At 42.1% G+C, this 26,075-nt stretch overlaps 1 protein-coding gene and 1 long non-coding RNA gene across 6 annotated transcripts in view; one reads left to right on the top strand and one right to left on the bottom strand.

Moving 5' to 3' along the window:
- Positions 1-18,096, top strand: part of JADE3 (jade family PHD finger 3) — a 65,566-nt gene extending 47,470 nt beyond the window's left edge. For all 5 annotated transcript variants that reach the window (XM_017728578.1, XM_017728575.1, XM_017728576.1 and 2 more), the window contains 6 exons: positions 1,754-1,965; positions 4,513-4,680; positions 10,427-10,543; positions 11,002-11,475; positions 13,767-13,884; positions 15,393-18,096. In XM_017728578.1, the coding sequence (XP_017584067.1) occupies positions 1,754-1,965; positions 4,513-4,680; positions 10,427-10,543; positions 11,002-11,475; positions 13,767-13,884; positions 15,393-16,285 (1,982 nt within the window). In that variant the 3' untranslated portion in view covers positions 16,286-18,096. The remainder of the gene's footprint in view (positions 1-1,753; positions 1,966-4,512; positions 4,681-10,426; positions 10,544-11,001; positions 11,476-13,766; positions 13,885-15,392) is intronic.
- Positions 13,895-26,069, bottom strand: LOC108445284. Its single transcript, XR_001860096.1, has 3 exons — positions 21,613-26,069; positions 15,175-15,236; positions 13,895-14,388 (listed from the first exon to the last, which is right to left on the bottom strand). It is a non-coding gene; the product is annotated as an uncharacterized LOC108445284 (long non-coding RNA).
- Positions 26,070-26,075: the final 6 nt, after the last annotated feature.

Raw genomic sequence — 26,075 nt, 5'->3', positions numbered from 1 at the left:
TAATTAAGTTTCACACATGCTAGCCCATTTAAAATCAGCCAAGTAAACTTTCTTTTTCCATGCAAATTGTGGGTATAGAGGTCTATGAACAGGAATGAGCTGTGGAAAATAATATTGGAATTATCAGTGGAATAACTGAATTGTGGTGGAATAGCCTGTGTGGCTAGTATTCTTCCATGGGTGATTGCAGGTCCTTTAGGGAGGACAGGTTGGCATCTCCTGGATTTTCTGTTAATAAAATAGGAAGGACCTGTAGAGCAGTGATGATAATCACTGGCAGCATTGCCTATAACAGCTATGAAATAAATAGTGGTGACAGACCCGGAGGGGAGTGAGGAGAAGAAGTAGTTTTTCTGGTCTTGGACTTCAGGACAGCATGTTTCTACTTAAGTAACTGGGTGGGATCTGGGAGGCAGCTCTGAAGAGTGGAATTACTGAAGAGACCTAGCAGAAGTTTAAGGACACTGTCCTCCAAGCACAAGAAAGTTCCACTTATACATTCAGGAAAACGAGTAGATGTGTTGGGAGACTGGTTTGGTGAAGTAGGGAGTTCATGACTGAGCTCCAGTGCCCAAGGATGTATATAAGAACTAGAAGCAAGGACAAGCTTCCCAGGCATACAGGAATGCTGTTAGCAAAAGCTGTTAGCTTTTCAAGGGGGCATCCATGGAGGTTTTCAAGATCTGACTAGACATATCTCTTTAGCAACAGCCTTTTTTTGATTTACTGTTGACTCTGCTTGGAGCTGGGGCAGAGGCTGAAGCCCTCTGTAGGACCCTTCCCACCTGACTGATTCTGTAATTCTTTTAATTCAGGGAATGAGAAAGTATTAGGGCATGGGAGAGAACAATTTAACTCTCCCTGTTTATTGTTTGTAACAAGGAATCACAATTAGGCTTAGTTAAAATATTAGCCTCTGCGATGAATGTTACATTAATACCCCAGCATTTGAAGGCCTGAGTAAATTGTAAACTGTGAAGATCATGATCAGTTTTGACCAAGGATTTTGGTAAGATGCAGTTTGGAGATGTCTTATAGCTGTGAACATTGTAGGATTTCTTACACAGTGCATGTCCTGAAGCTGCAAGCTGAAGGCTAGTCTCACAGCAAATACTTTCTAAGTGGTCATGCTTATGCTAAGTTTGATTAGTGGTGAGTATATATAGCATGTGTAGTGTTTGAGTGAACAGATAGTATAGATTGCAATAGTGTATTTATCTACTACTTTATTTAAAAAAAAATCAGAAAAATAAAAGCACTTTTCATAATCATCATGCTTTGATCACTATCACAATGGACATAGAGGTACTGGGTGGTGCAACTTCTGTATCATTATAAGATATGAAGTATTCTTGATAAGTTTTATTTCTAGGGCATTAGTCTTCAGAAGAACACAGTGTGTGATTTTTGGATTTCATTGGTGTTTCGTAAAATGATGCAGGTGCAGGAAAGGTTGTATGGGAGCAGCTAGCAGTTACAGCAACTGCTGTCTTTTATGCTGTAGTATTTTCTTCAACGTGCAACCTTGTGGTTTATATAAAACTTAAACTTTTACTCAAGTAGGACTTCTACTTGTATTTATAAAACAATGTTATAATTAGTCTGTGAGTGAAAAGTCTGTTTTTATTTTATTTTTAGATGCTGTGTCTACTCCATTAGTTGCTCGAAGTTGTCTTTTTTCTCTTCCTGCTTCTCTGACTCAGTCAGAAGCATCTGACTGTCCTCTAATTGCCCTTCCCTTTCCATGTTGTAGGATGTGGGCTCCTGGATGAAAACACGATGGAAAAGACAATTGAAGTGCTGGAGCGGCACTGTCATGAGAATATGAATCATGCCATCGAGACTGAAGAAGGGTTGGGTATCGAGTATGATGAGGACGTCATCTGTGATGTGTGCCGGTCCCCAGACAGTGAAGATGGGAATGACATGGTGTTTTGTGACAAGTGTAATATTTGTGTCCATCAGGTTAGTGCCTGCAGAAATGTTGACACTGTCCTGTGGTCTGAGTTTACCCAGGCAAGTGTGGAATTTGAACAGGTATTAAATGTTAAGTGGAGGACTTTGCGGTTTTCTACATACGGAGGGTGGTGCGATACTGAGGTGAATTTTTGGACTCTTAACAATTGCAGTAGATTAAGTGGCCTAGCATAGTTAACAAGTGGACAGCTACAGTCTAACAGGAATGCAAAGTGTGTTTTTGGGACATGCAAGTATTTCCTCTGTGACTGTAAACAATTTTCCCCCCTATTACTAAACCTGCTTTTGAAGATAAACGGGGCAGGAAATACTGGCTTGCCTATTCGTGAGAAATCTAAAGATCATTTGTTTCAGAGCTATGTTTTTTTCGTTTACTGGCTAGTTAATTAGCCAAATTTAGCCATCTGAAACCACGTGTAGGCGCTTCAACAAAGTGGTCTTTTTCAGAAGGCGTCAGCACCTGCAAAAACCATGGTCTCAGTCTGAATGGTGCTCATGTTTATAGTGTTTCAGATGTAGCCAAGACTTTACACTGCCCAAGCTCACCACAGTCAGGTAGAGGTATCCTTATAGTCAGAAAAGGGATATGAATCCTGTGATTTGTATACATCCTATTCTGGGAGTTTTGCTATAAATTGAAAAGAGACTAAGAAGGTTCTTCTTTTTTAATGTATTTTTGTACTGACTGCAAGTAATATTTGGAAAACATATCTGGGTGAAAAAGGACCTGTCACCTCCCTGCTCAGAGTAGGCTGGCTTCCAGCCCAGCTGCTTTCCTGATCCGAGTCCCTGTGTAAAGCAGCTGTGTGAGCCTGAGTTGGCAGTAAGGTGGCCAGTGACAGGAATGTGGCTGGATGCTGGGCTGCCTGCTTTAGTCCTTGCTTGTGGCTGTTAAGGAGTAATGATGGATTTGCAGTCAAAGGCTCATGGTTGTCTGCTGACAGCTAAGCTTGAGTTGATGGTCTGCTGCCTCCTTGCCCCTCACTCTTCCCTGTGCTGGATCTGCCTGAAACAAACTGGAGAGCGTGTCTGGGCTAGAGCTAATCCTAACTATAACAACAACTTGTTTCATTTTTAATCTGGATCAGCTTTGGTTCAACAAGTAGCCTCAGGTCTGTTTGTCACACAGTTTGGAGGTGGAGGGGAGGAGGAGTGTGAGAAAATTCCTCCTTCATGGTACCCTGTTGTGCTGGCTGAAACACATTGTGAAAACACTGTTTTAGTAGTGTAGGCATCCTTTGCTTATCAGTTTAAATTAGAAAATGGTTTCAGTCCATTTCCAACACCCTAGATATGATCTTAGAGGTAATGTCACTTCTGCTCTAGTAACAGAAAGAGTTCTTGTGGGAATGTGCCACAGAGGAGGAAAAGAACACTTGTAAAATTTAGATTGCAGCTCCCCCTGTTGAGCTTTTACAGAGTTGTCACATCAAGAAAACATTTATGTTAGACAGTCTTCACACATTTAATTCAGGAAAGTCCCCCTCCCTGCAAGGCTGACATAAATGTGCAGTGTTTTATGATATTGTTTAATATTAAATACTAAGATCTTATAATCAGAAGGCTGGAAAGGCAAGTATGGGAATTTTATTCTAGATTTAATCTGAGGGAATGGTTACAAATAATGATCCCAATCTTTTGAGTCTTTTAATGCTATCATTACCAGAGATAGTGTTAGAAATGATGAGATTTCCTGTGATATCCACCCTTTGGATAAAACTTTTATTTGGAGTGGTTGAGTGAAATTAGACCTTGGTGGCAGCCAGTGATTTCAGATATGCTCAGCTTCATGGGGGGCAAGGGGGATGAGTATGTACAGCAGGATCCATCGCTGGTTCCATTAAGAACCACGAGGAATCTGAATTGGAAATCAAACTATTTATTTTGCTTTTTTTATTTTAATTTTCAAACCTAGCAAAACTTAAGAAATCTCTCATTTTCCATGTGGTTAATACTTGGGAAATAGGCATAAAATACTTGTGGTTAATACTGTGGTTAATACTTGGGAAATAGGCATAAAAGCTAGCATCTTATAATTTTGGTATATGCTTTAATATTTGTTGCAATATTATATAAATAGTCAAAGAAAAAAGTATGCAAACATTGCAGGAAATTATTTTTGGTCAAGTAGTTCATACCCCTTCACATCTAAATAGAATTATGTTAGAGTGTTAAGTTCTTAGCGGTAGGAAATTGTGATTTTAGTATTAAATACAGAAGCTAATTTAAAGAAATGTCTATGTTGTTCACTTCAGAAATTTAAAAGTCACTAAAAGCAAAGGTGAAGGTTCATAACACCAGTGCTGTTGTGCAGTCACAATGGATATGTTTTATAAACAGATGTAAAAACGATTGCTTTTGAGGCTGTTTCTCTCTTGGATCACTTGGCTCATTTTAAGGTAAAGAAATCACAGAAAGATTAAGTGAAGGCCAGATTGTGCCTTTACTTTTTGCAAGCTTTCCTCTGTGTGAATATGAATGCTTGTGTGTGAAATCGTTTCAGCACAATGATTCCAGTATCTGTTTTTCTCCAAGGCTTGCTATGGTATCTTAAAAGTACCTGAAGGGAGCTGGCTGTGTCGCACTTGCGTCCTGGGAATACATCCTCAGTGCCTCCTCTGTCCCAAAAGAGGAGGTGCCATGAAAGCTACCAGGACAGGGACCAAGTGGGCACATGTGAGCTGTGCTCTTTGGATTCCAGAGGTAAAAACCTAATTTCTGTCCTGTCCTCCTCCTTCTTGTTCCATCATCTGCCCTTTTACATTCTCGTGATTTAAGGTCTTTGTCTGACATAATACTGGGGTTTATTCTGATAAGCCTTCTCAGTCTGTGAAGACTCGGATAGAGTCCAGCTTATGTTCTATTAATGAGTCACTTTGTTACCTCCATTTACTCAGCAATCACTTCTTGGTGTCGTTATGGTATCTGTGACCTGCTAGAAAGGACTGCTGAAATATGCTGTATCTTACAACTGCAGCTTCATTGTCTCTCTTATTTTTTGATGAATTTGTGTGCTCAGATGCATGTGTAATTTGCATTAATACCTCCACTTTTTTTCTTAGTTGTGTTTGTTTGTTTAAAGAATGCCTGCACTGTATTATTTCTATAGGATGTATGCTAAAATTTGTAGTTAAGGTTTCTTTGAATTAGGTTTTTTCTGAATGGTGGGGAGATGAGAATTTTTAACTCCATGTTATGCTTCATAAGTAAAGCCTTTTTTGATAAATCTGTACATAACATATATGGAGAGTGTCATAATGAAGTTTTACACTTCTCCTCAATTTTGAATCAAGTTTAGCATCACAGTGTAGTTCTGTAAAACAGAAAGTTCACTTAGGTATAGATGGAGTTTATGTTTAATTCTGCACTTGGAATATTTACATTTTATTTCTGGTAAGTTTCACAAATGCATTATGGCAGGTGGTTTAATGTGAAGCAGTAGCCAGGTCTGTCAGCACCATGAAATCAAGGATACAGTATTTTCTGAATCTTCTGCTCCCAATTGCAGACAGGCCTAATGTGTGCACAACTTTGAGGAAGATGTTAAGATTTTGGTGTTTTGTTTTGGTGGGGGTTTTTTTTAACTTAGCAACCAGATATAATGTGTAATTCTTAGTTGTCTCGGGTGTTAATATCTGCTTCTTAAGGAGAAAATCTTTGCAGTTGCACTTTCCCCTTTCAGGCCTTCTTGTAGTTTCTGGCATCTCTTTGACCTTCAAGGAGAGAGGAGCTGAGAAGAAAACAAAAAATATTTATTTTTTAAAAATCATTTCTCCTCCTGTACTTATTAAGTGTCTTGACTGGAAGCTCTCCTTGGCTCTGAGCTGACTGTTTTTTCTAAGAGGTCCATTCTGCATGTGTTTGCCATGTTGTTCTCATCAGCAGAAGAGGAACAGTGAGGTTTGGGAGCAGGTGATGGCAGGGCAGGAAGCACACACTGGCTTCCTTCCTGCCCACCTCCCTCTGGCTGAGGAAGAGAAGCTGCTGGGGGACACTCACGGTGGGAGAGCTTGAATCCAGCTGTTTCCACAGCCCATTTAGTGATTCCAGGCTTTGGACACCTCCACCCCTCCACACCAATAGCAAGTGTGTCAGGCATAGTGAAGAGGTGGCACCTGCCTGCAGGGAAATGCCTCTTGGAGCCATTCTCTCTCTCGGGCTTGTGTGCAGTCACTGGTAAAACAATTCAGTTACCAGAGAAGCCAGAAAAAACCTTTGTAAATCTCTACTAAAATGGCAGGTCAGTTCCTGTCTGGAGTGGCCTTATGTGCTGCAAGGGGCAAGAAAGACATAGAGCTTGAAAACCCAGGTATGGATGCTTTAGGGGAGAATGTGTATTCTCATATCTCATTTTTTCTCTTCCCAAGGTACTAGCATGCTGGAACTCCGTGAAAGAAACAGATTAATTATAGAGTCACTGGTATTTCCTCTTGTGGCCCTAACAAAGTGGAGCAAGGCAGAATGCAGGGAGGAGGGGGCTATAAACATGTCTGTGTCTTGTGGCAAAAGGTTCAAAGAGGCTTCGTGAGTCACCAAGTGTAGTCTAGCATTGTTGCAGTCAATTGCGCCAGGTATTCTCCTGAATTAATTCATTCAGCACTGTCTTAAAATGTGTTTTCTTCCCTGCCTTCCTTGTGAGTTAATGCTGTTTAAAGGCTTTCTTTATGCTCCCTTGACTGATTGGGACATTTAAAGGTTTTTACTTTCCAAAGTGTACTCATTGTTGATTTATATCCTCGTTTTCTTCTGCCTTTACTTTGCTTTAGTGTAAATATGTGGTCTGTTTCATGTTTTTTTAAAAGGCATTCTTCTAAATTAAAAAAAAAAAAAGGAAACACAGATACCAGAAAACCTGTATTGAGTGTTTTGAAATACAAGGTCTTTCTCTGCCTTAGATAACCTATTACAGGTATGTCCTCTGCCAGTCAGTGTGGTGTTAGCTGAAGCAGAAGGTGCTAACCCCCCCGCCTGTAGAGGAAAGACGAAATTGACTGTCCGGAGCAGCTGTTGTGAGTGACTGTGCTCAAGCCACTGGGCTGCCCTTCCCAGCCTGATGGAGATCCCTGTGTACTGGTGCAGCTGTTGGTGGCACAGTTAGCAGGGAAGCAGAGGACAGCAGGGTGATTGATCATGTGCACAACAGTTGCAGATAATAGGCTTCAACAACCCATTGTCTTCACTCTCTCCCACTCTTTGAACTTCTTCAGAGTATAGCAGTCAAGATCTAACCTGATGCAAGGTGAAGAAATGGAGAAAATGACTACATGTTATGGCAGATGGATCATTTCTGCCTTGGAATGGGAATTCTTGGGGGATGAAAAGGTTGGCCTCTGCTCTCTGGATCCCTTGTGAGCAGCAAAGTTCAAACAGACTTTGCCTTGACTCCTCTCTGCAGAAACATGCAGGTGGCACGAGGCCAGTATAAATAAATTGCACCTGACTCTGTAAGTGCCTCTTTGTGCTTTTACAAAGTGGGGTAATATCAACAGCCAGCATTACAAGCTGAATGAACAGTATTTCCAATATAAATGTTTCCTGACCTTATGGGTCTCCTCTGGGGAAGAAGCAGGGAGAACATTTAAGGGGGCAGAGAGGGACAGGGGAAAAAAGGTCTACATAAATTCCCAGCTCCTGCTGGGAAGCCCAGGGGAAAGCTGGTATTACTTAGTCTCCAGAAAAAAATCATGGCAGATTCTGGTTTCTTTTTGAAAAGAATATAGACAACCTGATACATTGACACAATCCCTTAATTCCTAAAGGAAGTCTTGTCTCTTAGTGTAGTGGTAACAGCCAATCTTAGTACAATATTGTTTCAAAAATACCTGTGCAACTTGTAACCAGCTGTTTTGAGCATGGTCAAGTTAGGCTCTTTCCTTTTGGAAGTAAAAAAGCTACATTTGATAATATTTAAGAATGATGACCATGTTTTTGTTGAACTATTTGGGCATTCCAGGGACAGTCTTGTCACTTTTCCACCAATTTATAGGAAGGCCACAAGAGGTTAAATTGTTTGTTGCCTCTATCTCATGAGGGCATTACATATTGCCTGCCTGTTCTTCTTTAAAACTTGAACCTTCTGAAGCATCTCAGTGTCTTCCTAATGAAGACTTTTGGAAATGCCGTGCAGCCGGTTCACCTCAGTATATTCCAGAAGATGTGGGCTTGCACTTGGCAGATCAGAGGAGGAAGTACTGTGACAAACATATATCTGAGTCAATTTATGTCATTAATGCATGAACTGCTGGTCAGCTTTTTTTTTTTTTTTTCTAATGTGGAAATGATGAACTGAGTAATCTCTTGCAAAGCTGTTTTTTCCACCTACTTAAATGATCCTTAAAGCAATGTATGATAAGGAGAGAATAGCAAAAATATTCTGAGCATAGCAACTATGACTTAGCACTGCTATCTTTGGGTAAGTCTACCTCACTGAGGAGGTCTGCTGAAGCAAAGCTTTTCATCCTCAGGGATTAAACAGGTTTCAAAATGAGTATGTGCATCAAGTGATTGATAGTGTACCCCCAAAGGGAAGCTAGGAAATACAGCTACTGGTTCTTGTAAAGTCACCAGTTTAATTATCACATGTTAAACTAATTCATACAACCCCAATTTCCATGGGTGACTCTTATTGTGAAGTTAATCTATGAAAATTACTGTAGCGTAATGCTCTTAAAATTTTCCAAAAAACCAAAATAATTGTTGTTGAAATCTCATCCTTACCTGCTTTTTTAAGCCATCAGCTTTCTTCTGGCCTCACAGTGCCACAGAGCATGACCTAGGAACCTCCTTTCTTTGAATTCTTAGGTTTGACACCTTTGGGAAGAAGCCCATATCCCACCACAGGAAATACTGGTCTGCTCTATTCAGAGGAATTGCTTTTAGAAAGTGTGGGAGAGCTTCCTAGCTAGTATCAGCATTGTGGTTTTGCTTCAGCCAGGTAGCCCTCCAAGGCACGCAGCTGCTAAATTCAAAAAGTGTTGTAGAAGTGTCAAAATCCAAACTTTTGGAGGCTGGTGTTCCTGGGACAGTTATCCCACTGAAATCTTCTGCCATGTGCCATTCTCATATTGGCTCAGTTCTGCATGTTAGTCATTCAGAGCTGGCCAAGTTTTTGTTTCTATGCTTGGATAAATCCTGTCAGGAGGGGCTCAGGGATGCCTACAGATACAGATATATCTGTTTTGGTGTCCAAATCATAGAGGACAGTCCTCATTGCCCTGTATAGACAACAGGCAACTGAGAAACTTCTATCACAATGGATATGTGGAAGTTAATATAACAAAGAATAGGAAAAGCTATTCTGTCTGTATCTGTTTTTTTCTTTCTTTCTTTCTTTCTTTTAGTAATATCTTTAATCTGGTCTACCAGAGACAAATTGATCATCCAGTCTAAGTACGTGAACATTAGCACAAGACAATATATCCTGCTTTGCAATAAGAGAAGCTTGTTGTGTTTTTTCTCAAATTATGTTTGATACAATCCATAGTTAGGAAATCAGTTAGTATAGTATCACCTCTTGCAATGGGAATGCTTAGTGGAGAGGCAGGGCTGGGAAGCAAGGCTTTTCCTGGCTGCTGACTGATAGATCTGGTTCTGTCCCAAATCTTGAGTTGACAGGAGTAGATACTGTAGCAGATCTAGGGATTTTATAGAAAGAGCTTTTCAGGAAAGTGTTCCTGTTTTGTTCTGAGGGGCTTGTATTTTGGCACTTTTTAAGTTAGACCTGTGAAAGCAGCACTGGGGAAAAAAACCAGAAACAAAACCACAAGGGAATTGAAAAAACTTAAGTATCACTTGCTGCAGTCTCTCAACTGGTAGTGGTTTAGGAATGGTATTCCCCAATTTAGTGTTCCTACTGAAGCACTTCAAACCATGTGCCACTCCCCCCTCCTCTGCAGCAGGCTGGAGAGGAGATTTGGAGGCACAAATGGTAAAGATCACTGATCTACATAAGAACAATTTACTGGAAGCAGCAGTGAAATAAGAAAATAAACAGTAAGAGCTGCACTGTCAGTAACGAAGGAGCCAACACTACCTGACCACTCGCTTCACGCCACACCCTGACCAGAAGAGAGCCCTTCCCCCTGTCCTCAGAAAATTATGTGAGCTGGTATAGACTAACCTCTGAGTCCTAGCCATGCTCCCTCCTGGCTACTGCAAAAATTAACCCTGTCCTGGCTGGAACCAGGGCACTGATTCATAACAAGGGAGTGCTGTAAGTGCCTCGAATGTTTTGAATAATTGCAACTTTTAGTCACCAGGTTAAACTGATAGTATTCCACACTATCACCTGCTTGTGGGATCTTTTGGGGTCCCTTTCTAAGAAGTATGAGCACATGGAGATCTTGCAGTAAGAGAAATGAATGGCTTTCTTCTTCTGTTATAAATGGAGAGCTTGGGGGTTTTTTTCCCCTTTGATAACAGTTTTCTACTCTGTTCTGTTTCTTTACAGGTTAGTATTGCTTGCCCAGAAAGGATGGAGCCAATCACAAAGGTGTCTCACATTCCACCAAGTCGATGGGCTCTAGTGTGTAGTTTATGCAAACTGAAAACTGGTGCTTGCATTCAGGTACGTACTTGTCCCATAGTGACTCTGCAGGGGTGAATTTGTCAGAAGGGCAATTTCAGTTTTGCACTTTGTTCTTCCTGTGTTCAGAGATGTTTTACAATGGAGATGACTGTTGGACAGATGTGTGCTTCTTCATAGCCATTTGCTATCAAATTAGTTGACTGGACAGGATTTAGGAATTAGTCTGGATTGCTGCCTTTTGAATAAGGCTGAGATGTTTAAGAGGCACTACTATGTGTATCAAAGATGGGCAGAAAATTCCTTCCACTGAACACTCTTTGCAAACAAGAAAATACTAAATTGGGTAATACCATCTTCAAAGGTACTATTTTTAAGAATGTGTAGGAAATAGGTTTTGGTAGGGATGGATTTTCATGTAGTTGAGGTAGTTATGTCCTTTTTTTCTGGTTTGCTGCTACTGTTAGTAATTGAGGCTTTTTGTTTTATTTTGTATGCAGTGCTCCGTGAAAAGCTGCATCACTGCCTTTCATGTCACCTGTGCCTTTGAGCATAGCTTAGAGATGAAGACTATCCTGGATGATGGGGATGAGGTCAAGTTCAAGTCATATTGTCTAAAGCACAGCAAGAACAAACAGAATTCACTGCCTGATGTTGAGGAGCACCCCAAGAGCGTGTCAGAGCAGAAGCAAACAGAGAGTGAGAAAACGAGCCTGCGAGCCCAAAAACTCCGAGAGCTGGAAGAAGAGTTTTACTCACTAGTAAAAGTGGAGGATGTTGCAGCAGAGCTGGGCCTTCCTAAACTTGCTGTAGACTTCATCTACAATTACTGGAAATTAAAGCGAAAAAGTAACTTTAACAAACCATTGTTTCCTCCCAAGGAGGATGAAGAAAATGGCTTGGTGCAGCCAAAAGAAGATAGCATTCATACTCGCATGAGGATGTTCATGCATTTAAGGCAGGACCTAGAGAGGGTAAGAATTTAACTTGTGAAGTTTTGAAAACTATTTGCAGGTGAGCAAGATCTTTCTTTGTGGATGAAAGTAGGAATGGGGAAAGCAAAAGGAGATGATTTTAAAAATAATAATTTAAAAAAATTTTTAAAGTAACGCCAATCTTTTGATATGCTGCACTGCCTGCTGCAGAGACTTTCAGGACCTGCCCCTCTCAGTCCAGTGAAAGATCCAATGTGAGAGGAGTGCTTCCTGACTTGCTTGAAGGCTGTTCCTTTATGTGGTTTAAGATGCATATTTCTATGCACAATGGACATATTTGGTAATTGACTGTATGATTTCAGCTTCAGTTGAGTAAATGTTTAAAAAATGAGGAAATTTATTTGACCCACTGTAGTAGTAGTTAGTGATACATATCAAATGAGAAAAAAATGTTACTTTTATTAAACAAAAAGTAAGAGTAAGGCTTGTTACCACTTGGAGGCTGCCCCTTAGGTTGGCCTGTTGGATAGTGGTGACCCGCAGTTTTCAAGTGCTTAGAGGTAGATAGTGAATATAAAAAAGGTAATAAAGTAGATGGGATGAGGAGAGGGGAAGTAAAATCAGAAGAGAGGTAATAGTGTTGTAAGAAAAGGAGAAACAAATATTGAGAAGAGAACAACATGAAAATACAGGAAGATTGTTGGAGCCAAGATTTGCACCTGTCATTTGTCTTGAATCTGTCATAATCAATCTCAGATCTTTTCCAGGACTGCTTTTGGTATGGAAGCTTACTTTAAGAAAAAATTTCAAACCCATAACATGCTTCAGATGGAGGATTGGTATTTGGGGGTGGATTGTTTTTTGTTTTTCAAGAGACCATGTCAGGCTTTTTGTTTGATAAACATTTGGTTTGTACCAAATTTTGTTGAAATTGATGTACTTATTTTGGGTGGAGGTGATTCATAATTTGAAATGCCTGTCTCCAAGTTTCTAGACTTCTTGTGCCACAAGATTTTCTACTCTGTTATATCTTGGGATAAATATAAATTGGGGAATCTTGGAATTTTGTTTCTGGGTAAAGAGATTCCAGTTCTGAACAGATGGAACTGGGTGCTGGGAAAAGTATGTTTGACACATACCTTTTAACCAGCCCCTATGCTGTTCCTGTGTTTTGAAAGAACTCTTAGGTATTTATCAAGAGCTTTCAGTGTCTCTTCTTATTCTATTACCTTAGGTGGAAGTGTTGCTATTAACTCAGACAAGTAGTAAAAATAGAATTATGTGGAACTAAATCACAGCATGGTTGGGGTTGGAAGGGACCTTAAAGACCATCTAGTTCCAGCCATCCTGCCGTGGATGGGGACTCCTTCCATGAGATTTCCTCAAAGCCCCATCCAACCTGGCCTTGAACTTCAGGGATGGGGTTTCAACAACTTCTCTGGGCAACCTGTTCCAGTGTCTCACTGTAAACAATTTCTTCCTCATGCCCAATGTAAACTTACCCTCCCTCAGTTCAAAAACATGACATCTTTTTCTGTTACTACAGGCTCTGGTCTCTCTCTCTCTTATAATCCCTTTTCATATAATGAAAAACTGCAGTGAGGTCTCTCTCCAGAGCCTTCTCTTCTCCAGGCTGAACAACCCCAACTCTCTCAGTCTTCAGCAGAGAGGAGTTCCAGCCCTCTGACCATTTTCGTGGCACTCCTCTGGACTTACTCAAACAGGTCCATGTCTGTCTTGTGCTGGGAACCCCAGAGCTGGATGCAGCACTCCAGGTGGGGTCTCACCAGAGCAGAGTAGAGGGGCAGAATCACCTTTCATGCCCTGCTGGCCACGCTGGTTTTGATGCAGCCCAGCATACAATTGGCTTTCTGAGCTGTATGTGTGCATTGCTGGGTCATGTCCAATTTTTTACCCACAGTTATTCCCACGTCTTTCTCCGCAGTGCTGTTCTCCATCCATTCATCCCCCTGCCCATGTTGATCCTGGGTACTGCTCTGACCCAGGAGCAGGATCTTGCATTTGGCCTTGTTGAACCTTATGAGTCAATGCAATGGAGTCAAAAAATAAACTGGTAAATGGGTCAGCCAAAATGAAAATATATTCTGTTGTCTTGCAAAATATTTTCAAGGCATTTGTTGAATTGACAGGAAAAAAAAAAAGAAGGGATTTTTTTTAATGCATTGTTAAGTATGTTTAGTACTATTGACAAGAACTTTACCAAGGGATCTTCCATGTAATGTTGTTTTGATTCTCTTGATGATACACTTTTTAAACTGTCTGGATTTATTTTCTTATTGCTTGTTAAGTCTCCTGTTATTCCTCTGTAGGTAAGAAATCTCTGCTACATGGTAAGCAGGAGAGAGAAACTGAAGTTGTCCCACAGTAAAGTTCATGAACAGGTCTTCAACTTGCAAGTTCAACTCATTAATCAGGAAATGGCTGCAGGTAATCATATAAACGTAAAATATGTATAAATCCTGCCTGTATTTAAACTAAAACAGTGTATTCTCTTTATGTTCCTGCTTAGTGCCTTTAACATGTAAAAATGTCTTCAAGAATTTTCTTCAAGTACATAGTCAATAAAAGTAGCAACACAGAGAGAACTCTTAAATTGCTTAAAATATTTGCTTCAATATTTCTTTATTTTATGGCTCTTTCTGGGTATTTGCCTATTGCTTATCAATCAGTGTGGCATCCAGATAGCAGAAATGAGCTGGTGGTGATCTCCAGGTTTGTGCACCCTCGGGTTGCTGTCCGTGGCACTGGTCCCCCACAGCAAGCTCTGTCCTGCTGGTTGGTTCTCCAGCTGAGAAAGCTTTTTTGCTTGCTGTCAGTAGTTGGTTTCTTCAGGCAAGAGAAAGAGTTGACTGATGGGAATTGCTGCTGCTCTCCTGTGCCTTCATGAGCAGCGCAGGTTTCTTAGCTTGCCATCTGCAGTTGCTCTCCTTCCTTCAAAAAGAGTTCAAGTACTCTGGTTATTAATAGTGACTAGTAACTGTTTAGGAATGCTGAGGTGCCAAACCCTACTCTGCCCTTCACATTTACAGCAACTTTTTAAGATAAGGAACACAGTATTTGGAAAAAGGAAGAGAGTATGCATACCAGTGTAATTACTGGGGTTTTTTTAATAGGAAAGGCAGCTATTTTCCTGTGTGAAATTAAGATCTCTCTGGTCTTTCAAGATACATACTTCACCAGTTTAGGGTGAAGTCTTTGTGCTTTTTTTCTCTGCTCCTGAAATGCTGGTAGGTTTCATTAGTACTGATAAGGTAGGTTTTTTTAAACTGTTTTAGCTCAGACTAGTACTTCGTGGAAGCACTGGCACTCTGAAGCTCCTTGCTTTTGTGCATAAATGCATTTTATTAGAAATGTCTACTAAGTTTACTCTATGTCTTTACAAATACAAGTGCTTTTTTAATGCTTATTATAATAGCTTGATACTTGCAGTGGGTGCTGTATGCATGTATTATCGTAAATAACTCATATGTCGAGGTAAAAATTTTAGGCTTTTAAAGCTTAGAGAATTTTATAATACAAAGCAGAGAGTTGAACCAAGTCCAAATTGAAACTCAGTTTGAAGCATTGTTTTTTCTTCATCCAAAACTGAATATGAACTTTTTTTACAGCTTTGTTGGAACAACTTCAGTCACATCTCAAAACTGGTTCAATTCGCTGGCTTAAAGCCCCGTAAAAAGGGCACATTGTTGTTTTTAGTGGAAATATTTAAATGCTTACCTAAATTCCAAAGTGGTGGATAATTTGGAACAGTTTGGTTTTCCCAGCTTCTCCTTAGTGTCCTAAAATAATTTCACAGTAATTATTTGCAAATGCTTCTTACTGTTGCATCACCTTATAATGGCCTATAAAACTTGTTACGGGTGACAAAAGAAATTACTGTTTTTAAAAGCGCCTTTTTTCTTTTTCTTCTACTTTCTTGTCTCTTTCTCCTGTAGGCCATACCCTGACAAGTGCACTAGAGAACACACTGTTCTACCCACCTCCCAGGATCACCCTCAAGTTAAAAATGCCCAAATCAGCATTGGGAGACTGCAAAAATAACTCGCTGAAGCCTGGCAACAGACCGCTTTCTCCTGACAACAACAGCACTGTTTACAGCAAACGGAGTGTGCCAATGTCAAAGGAATCGTTCGAAATTAAAGCAAAATCTTATGCCAGGTATCAGCACGACAGCAGAAGTAACGGGTTGCTGGCAGGGATTGGCAAGCCTCGGAGCGAGGCAAAGGATTCTGGCCCCACGCAGCTGATGGAGTTTCACCGGGGCCAGTCATCCGGGAAGCCTTTAGCACTCCAGGCTGCTTTGCATGGACAGTCTTCCATTGGGAATGGGCGGGTGCAGCAGGAGAACTCAAGGCTGGTGTCCAAATCCAATGGTCTGATGGGCAGGGCTGGAGATGTGAGCCAGAGAGACAGCTCCAGCCAGACGTCCTACGAACAAGAGTCCGTGCTCACGGCTCACTTGGCCAGCCAGAGTGGATTCCGAAAATCCACCATAGAACATTTCAGCCGGTCCTTTAAAGAGGCTACCAACAGTCTGGTGAGGACCACGGAAGACCTCCGGTGCTGTGAAAAGCCAACGAGAAGACTTGCAACGAAAGATCGCTTGTGGAGCAAGCAGACACTTGAAGGTGCTCCATACCAGGACAATGATGGGTACTGTCCTGACTTAGAGCTGAGTGACTCTGAAGCAGAAAGTGATGAAAACAAAGAGCAAGTGAGGTTAAGACGAAGTAGCTCAGAGAGAGAAAGCCCAAGTAAGGACTTTGGAAGAGATTGTCACAATAGAAACAAAAAGAATATGATATCTCACAGTTCGGTACAAAGGTGATTAGAAGCCCCCACGGGGTAATTCAGCCTTTATGTATTCCAGCGTACCAGTGCAAAGCTCAGCATCAAAAGGTTCCAGAAAATAGTCTAGGACCTATGTTAGGAAGAGCTGCAGTAGGGGATGGGAGAGGGGAGAGAAATCAGAGTAGTTTTGTTCAACTGTGAATTGGTTTGCAGTCTTTGCAAGGTTAGCTCACTTATCCACAAAGTCATGTGGAAGTCGTGTGTTTTATCAGAGCGTAACATCTGGGAGAGCACAAGGCGTTAATTGTGCAAAAATTCAGGAAACCGCTTCCCCCTTGCCAGCTTAATGTGCGAGGCACCGTGTTCATGTGGAGTCAGTCTCATGGTGGTGGACAGGTTTTAAAGAAGTCCTTGCTTTGCTCTAACATGTTGCAAGAGACTGCAAACGGAGACACTGAAACTGCGTTGTTACGGCAGCTGCAGTATGGCTTTGATCCAGCAATGCACTTGCGGATGTGTTAGGAAGTTAAGCATGTGAGAAGTCCTGCTGGTTTCCCCCGGGAACGTTTGTGCTCAGATATCCGAGCACATGCCGATGTGCTCTGCTGGATCAGGCCCAAAGTGACTACTAAGTGACGATCCCCTTCTGCAGGAGGCTTCGAACTGCAGTGGCGTTTGCGGGCTCCTTGCGGAGGGCGGAAGCGGGCGTCGCTGGCGCTGCCAAACTCGCTGACCTCTAGATGTGCCCCCATTCCCTGCTTTTGCTGAAGGTTGTGTTTCTCTTCACAATAATTCACTTATTTTGTAAATATACAACTTCTAGTACTTCAGTTTTTTTAATCTCTGTACATAGATGCTTGTTGTGGGATGCACTTGTAAATATTTTACCCAGCTAACAAGTACAGATGGCTAATTTTGTGGATAGTGTTTACAAAAGTAGATGTACTACTTCAAAGAAAAATGCTATTTGACTCTTACATTTAGGCAATCACCGGTGATGCCAGGTTCCTCTTGAAACTGAGATTTCATATCCAGAGGTGTTTTTACCTGGTATTTTTAAAGTCAGCTGAATTAGAAATAATTTTAGCTGAATTTTTTTTTCAGGTGCAAATTTTCAACCCTAGTTGCCTGAACACAGGCATAGGAGCCTTCTGGCATCTAGGTCTGTAAAATTCTAGCCAGTCATCATTTGGAGTATGATGGTTTAATTAATTATTTTTTTTTAAATTGCTTAAAATCTACTATTTTATTACACTGCTTTTCAACCTCTGGATCAGTTGCTGTTTCCCAGTCTAACACATCTTTTGTGTGTCCTTTAAAATCAGCAGTTGTTAAATAGTCGTTAAATTTCAGTCAGTACTGACTGAGGAGTCGAGAAGGGAAGGGAATGAATCCCTTTCTGTTTGTTTCAATGACAGGGATTTTTGTTTGAATGCAAACTAACTTCTTGTTTTACAGATGGTGTTGTGTTGATCAACAAAGCAACTGCACTGTTTTTCTCTGAAATGCTGTACATTTCATAAACACACAACATCCTCTGTCCCCACATCACTGGCTGAAACGGCCCATAGGTAGTGTAGGGCAGGTCATATAGCTCTGTTGAGGGCTCAGTTTTGTCTAGAAACAAAAGGTGTCCCCCCCACAGTGAGGAGATGGCTATGCAGCATCTGAACAGCAGCTCATTTCGCTTCATGGTTTTAATTTATTGCTTTTAGGTTGGGAAATGGCAATGACATTTTCAGATTTGTTTTAAACTTTGAAATCTCCCTAGCTGCAATAGGACTAGCAGGTCAGGGGCTGGAGGACTCTTCAGTAGTGAAATAATAAAAAAAAAGTATACTTGGCCAATCTGCTCTGTTTGCTTCATGCATCTTAATTTTTTTTTTTTTTTTTTACTTCTTGATTTTATGTATATTTGTGTAATTGATCTTTCTAGAGCTGTATCTCCAAAATTATTTCTTTTGGTGTAAATATGCAGTAGCAATTTTCTTGTTTTTTATTTTTTTTTTTTTTTTTTTTTACTTCTTGATTTTATGTATATTTGTGTAATTGATCTTTCTAGAGCTGTATCTCCAAAATTATTTCTTTTGGTGTAAATATGCAGTAGCAATTTAGGTTTCCACATATTTTATTTTAATGGGAAATGCTTTGTGTTCTAAGCCATGGGTCATTCAGAATAAGTAAACAAATGTCTGTTCATTTGTATTCTGGTTCTGATTCTCTTAGTTCTCCTTCAATATTTATTAGTAATCCTCTCTCACTGGCCATGAAATTTTACGAAGCTTTTATTGGGAACACTTATCTGGGAGGTCAGCAAAGTGTTCATGTTATTTTGTGGCTGGAAGCATATGACAGAAGAGAGAGGAAAATGGTGCTTCAGCAAAACTCAGCGTTTCTGCTCTTCTGGGCTTATCAATTCAGTTGTTTCCAGTCTGGGCAATGGTTTTGCTAATTTTTACATTATTTTAATAGACATATGAAGGAGCCCTTGGTTATGTAGTTCTCAAGTATTGTCCCCAAAGTGCATTTGCTAGTTTTTATTGTGCGTTCGGTGGCTAACTGTTTGAAGTATTACCTCTTAACCTTATTTGTCAATTTTTTTTGTGTTTTTGCATTTTGTTTTATATATATAAATATATATATATTCAATTTTCCAATATGGACTCGGTCTTTTTCAGATGTCCCCTTTTTACAAGTACTTTTTCATTAAATTATGAAACTGCTAACAATATTTTCATTTGTTGTGATTTATTCAGGGCTTTACCCTCTGTGTCTGGCAGGCTGTGAAACTCATCAGTACTGTGTCCATCAGGAGTAAATTATTTCTGCAGATTTGGCAATACTTTAATAAGTTAAGTATCCAGGAAAACCCTTCCCCTTCAGCCTCCCAGAAAAGAGTCGCTGAGCACTAATTTGCTGTGCAAAGCAAATAGTGCAAGCCTGGCTTTTGTTTCTGCCTAGCTGAGCAAATGTAACAGACCATTTGCTGCCCTGGCCTCACTTTTCAATGTATTTGCTTATGCTGTAGTATGGCTGGTTTTCCCTGCTTGGACAAAGTGAGTTACAGAGGAAGAGCCGTAGCCAGGCCTTCTGTCTGATCCCTCGTGTAACCCCGCAGACGTGTGCAGCTGAACGCTCACCAGCCCGCTGTTGCCATCTGCGTGCAAAGGACAAAGCAGGGCGAGCAGGTTCCTGGGCTCGTGTCGGCTTCTTGTGGGTTTTACCCGACCTTCTGCTGTAGTTCCCCCTGCTTCCACAGGCCGGTGCTGTGAGGTACCTTGCTGGCACAGGGGAGCTGCTCCCCGGCCTAGAGCAGGGAAGAAGGCAAAACGAGAAGGTGGAGAGAAAGGTGCTGGGGTAGCTGCACAACTGATCCCATAGCATCCCTCCTCTGCCTGCCTCTGCAACAGGCAGCCTTCAAGAAGGATGGGATTTGCAATGTGGGTGTTGCAGGCAGCAGTGACCCTCCTGCTTCTGCAATGGGTCTGGCAGCAGCAGAGTGAGTCAGAACTGAGCAGCCAACAACACACTTCTGGACTGGCTTAAGGACTGGAGTGACTGAGCAGGTGGCCCCAGGCAGGCTGGAACTGGAGCTGGAGAAAGCTTGGGTGAAATGGAGCTCAAGTCCCTCAGCTGAAAAACAAACAGGAGGTAAAAAAAGGGGGAAAGGCAATAAAGGTGCAGATAGAAGGGAAGAAAAACCAGGACTAGGAAGAAGCAGTAAGCATTGGACTGCCAGTTGTTTTTCAGGACCAAGATTTCTTCTTCTCTAAAGACATCTTGCAACAGATACCAGCAACGGACTTCCTTGTTTTGACTTTCTGACTGGTGGCTTCTAATTCCCTCTGCACATACAGTCTGCTTGTGGCTGGGATGTGGGAAAGACAGGGCCAAGGAAAGAGATTGGTATCCATTAATTTGGAAACAGCTACTATTGGTTTGTAGAGTCTTTTCATATAACTGTGGTTATTTGTTGATGGTAACGTGGCTAAGGACTAACTGGGGCTGCACAGTGGCTCTGAGCACCATCATTTCTGCATTTATGTTTCTGCCCTGAAAGAAATGTTTCTCAGTTGTGTATATAACTTGTGGAATGTTTCCTTTGCACCATGAATCTGAAACCATAGAAGGACAAATGACAAATGTTTAGCTATTCCATGTAAGCCTGAAACATTCCCTTGATTTCAATGTGGTACATCTGGCTACCTGGCCTGGATGTAGAGGCTGTACTGCAGACGCATGATATGTATCTGATACCTGGGAGGGACCCAGTGTTTAAAGCCTGCCTCTGTGAGCTGTGAAGATAATCCAGCGAAACTACTCATTTTGATCGTTTGGAATTGTGACGATCCCAGTACTTGTAAAGGTTTAGCACTGCAGGGAATTGACACATCTGTTAGGAAAACATGCTTTTGATGCGAATTAAGGAACAAAAGCTGCTTGCACAACCTGGGAGCTTGGCATGCAAGGGAAAAATACTGGGGATGGGCAGAGATGGAAAACAATAGAGTGCCTCAATGCAGCTTCCTTAGGAAGAAATGAAGACACACAGACTTCTGGGCTCTGGTTTCATGAGAGATGCCCTGCCTACTGCTGCTTCTGAACCTTCCTTTTACACCAGCTTCATGGCTGAACAGACTTCTGCCACTCCTGGGGTGCAACTCTGCAATACGTCCCTCTTGCAGAGATGATCCTGGGATGACTGCTGCCAGGCTCTGCTCCTAAGTCAGCACATCTAGCGGGATGTGACAGGTGGATTAAAGTGACTGCAAGCACAGCCTTCTGAAAGAAAATGTTACATAGCAGTTGGGTAAGTTGTTTGAAAACAGCAGATGTGCAAGCCTATTTCTGTTCCTCAAGTTAACGCCCTCTGCAGAGAGCTTGGATAAATTTGTGTGACCACGTGGTTGTAGAAGGAGAAGCAGCCTCAGATAGTTGCTCATTAGTTTCCCTGCCTCTGTGTGTGCAGCTTCCAGATAATCTTCCTTTTTCCAGTAGGCTTCTTTTGTCTGGGACAACCTCCTGGATCCACTTTGCCCTGCCCTTTCTCTGGGACTCTTCTTTTGTTTCAGGCTGGGCAGACCCTCTCTGCCTCCCATTGCTTTCTCAGCAGCCCTGGAGCTGGGTATCTGCCTCGCCTTGGCTGCTTTATCTGATACATTGTTTTAAATCTCTGGGTAGGCTCCATAATGACACATTTGTGGTTTATTTTGGCTTAAACATCCTGAAGGCATTTTTTCCGGTTTCTGCTGTGTTTCCTCAGGTGCTGCTCCACCCACCCTAGCCCCAGGAAAGAGCACTGGGGAGCAAGACACAAGTTGTATTGTGACAGTTCCATAACAGTTCCAGAGTTGTTCTGCTCACCAAATCAGTGGGCCAGTGTCCTGAGGAAGAATTTAAAACTTAGCGCAACAGCAACGTAAAAGGAAGATGCCATCAAGAAATCTCTTGGTCATCTGAGAGCTCTTGAGCTTGTGACAGACTTCAAGAGTAGTACCTGTAACAAGAAAAAAGTTAGATACCCTGGGAACTGCAGGCCCTAGTGAGGGAATGAGTCATCTGAGGGGGAAAAACGTCTCTCAACTAGCCCACCCACTTCACCTGAAACCACGGTGTCTGGTTGCATTCCTTTGTAGTTCCTTATCTCAGAAGGGTGGTGCTGAGTAGTTTGGGAACCCCTGTCACTGGCATTTTAGGCTCCATTTGCATCTGGTTGAATGGAACCTGAACAAAGTGCTTTCCCTCCTTAAAACTAGCTCAGCTATTGTTCTGTTGTCTCCTCTAAAATGAAGTACGGGCATTATTTTATCCTTTTCCTGATTATTCTACAACAAGCCTTGTTAAAGGAAGCACAGAGGCCTAAAAACTGGATGAGCCAGGTGATGCAGGTACTAATAAGCAAGCTGTAGTTTACACTCGTTACAAATGGCTAGTACATAAACCAGACTTTTCTCAAATTGTCTGGTTGATCATCTTAAATTAGGCTCTGAGAAGTCACCGTAAATCTGCAGTTAATTTGAAATTTATTTTTGATTAGGCCAGAAAAAGGATTTGCATGCCTGTAAGCTGCAAACACTGGAAGTACTGTTGCTAAATCAGTTATTTGAATGAAAGATGCTGCCTTTCCCTGAAGTCCTGGCTCTGTTGCATGACCTCTGTTGTGACTATAATTTTGCAGCTGCTGTAGCACATATCAATGCTCTTTTTTTTTTATCCTGAGGCAAGCAAAATGCAAATCCAGGTCACATGGGATACAGAGAGCAGAAAAGTAAGGCATTAATGAAAAATGTCTTGGCTGCGCTCCACTGAAGAACGCTTTCTGAAGCACCCTGTTGCCCAACTGCTCCCGGTGCAGAGCGGAGGTCTGGAGAGGCACAGGCTGGGAACTCCAGTTTTGTGAGGCAGCTTAAGGGAGCAGAAACTTGCACCTGTTAGTGCTCCCATGACAAAGGAGTTGGAGGTGCACCTGTAACATTGTGAGGGTCTTGATGAAGCACTGGGGGGGCTGGCTGCAGTGGAAAGGATCACACGTTCACTTATAGCATTGTATTCTTAAGTGAGAGATGCTTTTTCATGAGCCTGTGGCCAGTACAGAAGGAATTTGCTGAAAGAAGTCTGTGTAATGAATTGTAATAAGTACAGGGCACAATTGTCATTTTTGTGAAAACTAGTCTTGTGTAATGAATTGTAATAAGTACAGGGCACAGTTGTCATTTTTGTGAAAACTAGTCTTGAAAGGCTAAATACTTCAGTATGACTTCATGGTGATTTGGTGCAATCCTTTGTAAAAAAGATTCCCTATTTGAGATTCTTAATCCATTCTGCATTAACTTGTGTGACAGTGGTAAGTGTTAGACACATAAATTAGTCAATGGGCACAGGTCTGCTGGTGCCACCTTCTCCCAAGCAGACATTTGCAAATGGGAAAATGGACTGCTTTGGCAAATGTTTTATGTTTAAATACACAAATATGATCATCCAGGCTAGTAAACAATTAAACTTCTCAGCAGTTTGATCTCTCCTGGACCTACTTGTTGCTTGCTAACAAATAAAACTTGATCTGGACACACAAGCCAATTCCAAGAACTGTATTTGGCTGCAAACAAGTGCACAGCAGTGCCAACTATTGCTTTCCAGCCAACTGATTGCAGTGACTGATTTTGTCTTTCTCCCTCTGCTCTTGCTCAATGTTTTTTGCTTGTCCCTCCATCTGTGCACCCCCAAATGCAGTATTACCTGCTAGTGGAGAATTCCCATGTGTCCACTCTGGTTGCCCCAATGGATTTAACAGGTTTGCTCTGAAGTAGTGGCTCCTTGGGCTCCCCTGCCCTTGGCGCGGTCCCCGCTCTCAGCTGCACCTCGCCCATCTGCAGAGGAGGCCTGACAGACTCCATACTCGGAGGCAGCTCTTGGGACACAGACATCTGACTGTGGCATTTGCACTTTGTACCAGCTGTGGATAAGGCCTAGAGCCCTCCCAACTTCAAGCAGGAAGGAGGACTAACAGTAGTAAAGACGAAAGGTGAAGGAAAAAAGATGAGGATTGCTCTAAAGATGAAGAAATAACAGGATCAGGCTCATAAAAGGAGAGAAGAACAACTTCAACTTTCCAGGAATGAGCAGAAGTAAAACCCAGTCTCTATAGCGCCTGAAATAGTCCAGCACCTCTTCTTGCCTACAGTTGTTGAGGGTGGGGGGATTTTTCCATCTCTGTGGTGCTCTGGGCTGTTCTCTAGAACTACTGAGCATTTCCTGACTGGCAAGAAAGGTAATGGCTTCTGGCAGGCTCAGGGAACCTGCAGGCTGGGGGAGGGCTGTGACTTCACCCTACAGGGCCTCCCACATCACAGATCTACTCTTTGTGTTCTTCATGATTGTAGGTAAGTAAGAATTCTGCTTCCCTGCTCCCTGCAAAGCAGGTGGAGTAAGTGTACGATGTGCACTACCATGTGGAATAAGTGCTGAGCTACCAGCGTGCCCTTTGGAAGCCACAGAGGTGCTGTGTAAGCTCCCTATCAGTCAGATTTGGAGGCCACACAGTAGACTTTGTGGCTGTGCTTCAACAGTGGGAAGTTCCCAGTGGGGAAGGCGCAAAGTAGCACAACCTTTGGCAGCCACCTCTTCTGTGCTCTTCTCTCCCACAGTAAACTTGTACTGGCAGGAGACATCATCTGATGCTCTCTGTGAAGGCACCCCAACCATGGATTCCTCCCTGTTCTACCTTTCAGCAAGCTTGGATCAGCCATTACAGAGAAGACAAAGCAGGGGTGCTGTCCTATGTAACTAGAGACCCAAGCTCAAAATACAAGGCACAGAGTGTGTGTTGTAACCTAGCACTTACAGAAGCTGTTAATTTTCTCCCAAGGTGTGTGCCAGCACACAGCTTGTTTTGATGCCTCCAAACCATGCTGGCAAATGCCTAAGTCAGCAAGGAGCAGAGAGATTGGTGAGGTGGGTTGAGGGTGTATCTCCTATTGCTGCTGGATTCAGTAAGCTCTTGCATCGTATCCCAAATGGCCTTGTAGTGTGCAAAGACAATGGGAGAGCAGTAAATGTGGCTAAGCTTTGTAAGAAGCAATAATTGTTCTTCCTTGTAGTTAATGAATTCTTTGCATGCATTTTTTAAAACGTCTGCATCTTCTTTCCATGTTGTAAAATGTATGGAAAAAAAGGACAGAGATGTGACATTTTTTTTCTGGATGTTTTTCTGTGTTGGCTGTTGCTAATAATTTGCTTGTGTCAGGTCTGAGATGAAATCCTGCTATTTGTTGTACAGGCAGCAGTAGGACAGAAAGAGAAATTCAGTGCTAAGCACAGAAGGAATGCCATGGAAGCCTATAAAATAGAAGTCTTAACTGCTCAGATAAAGCCACAATAAGTTAATAAATATCACATCAGTGCTCTATCAAAAGAAGCGTACATGAAACACATGTTGGTAAGGTCATGTAGCCCATGAACTTTCCAAATATACCACTACTAGAAAAAATTGTGACCAAGTGAAGCCTGGGCTGTGAGCACCTGCTTTGTGAATAAAGGCAACCAAATAAAAATATTCAACAGGTGATAATTGCTAAGAGGGTGTATGATAACAAAGAGATAAATCTGTAAGAGGAGCTTTGTGGGGACTACCTCCTAAAAGACCATGCTGGATGCTTTGTGCTCACTGGTGTGCAGTACCCCTTGAATAATGGGGCTGCTACATGAGCTGGAAACCAAAGTCTGGATGGGGGAGAAGTGAGTTTTGGAGCAGCTTAGTTAATTCTGGTTTGTGGGGACACAGCAGCAAGCCAGCCTGTGCCTGCCTTGTGCTCCTGAGTTTCCAGGAGGAGACACACAAGACACGCAGCAGTGAGCCTGAAGCCACTTGATGTCACTGATCCCTATGGGAATCACCAACTCCAAGTCAAAAGGCAATATGTCATAGGATGCTGAAGAGGAGACCTGAGATATAAGACGTACCCACTGCTTTGAACCTTGAGGCCTGGGAGCCGTAGTGGCCATAGCACAGAGATAAGCAGGCACAACAGAGAACTGTATCTGCAAATTTTGATGCCAGCTGTTTGCCTCGTGGCTTTGAAAGTTTTTGAGACTATACAGCACAGGGAGTAAAAGAGGGCACAGCATGCCGAAGGGCCAGGATTTCTGGATAACCAAGGTGCTGCTGCAGGAGCTGTTAAGGTTCCCTGATGCTGGAAGCCAGGGCCAAGGTTCTGTGGCAAGAAGGCAAGCAGAAACCAGGCCTTTTGGGAATCAGCCTCTCTGGGGGCTGAGAAACTTGGACACTGCGGTGGGAAACTTCTCCCTCTTTTTCCGCTTTGCAGTTCTTG

This window comes from Corvus brachyrhynchos, unplaced genomic scaffold (assembly GCF_000691975.1).
Source record: "Corvus brachyrhynchos isolate BGI_N302 unplaced genomic scaffold, ASM69197v1 scaffold92, whole genome shotgun sequence".
Taxonomy (NCBI): Eukaryota; Metazoa; Chordata; class Aves; order Passeriformes; family Corvidae; genus Corvus; species Corvus brachyrhynchos.
Note: the sequence above shows the minus strand (reverse complement) of the source record. Positions and strands in the feature narration are given on the sequence as shown.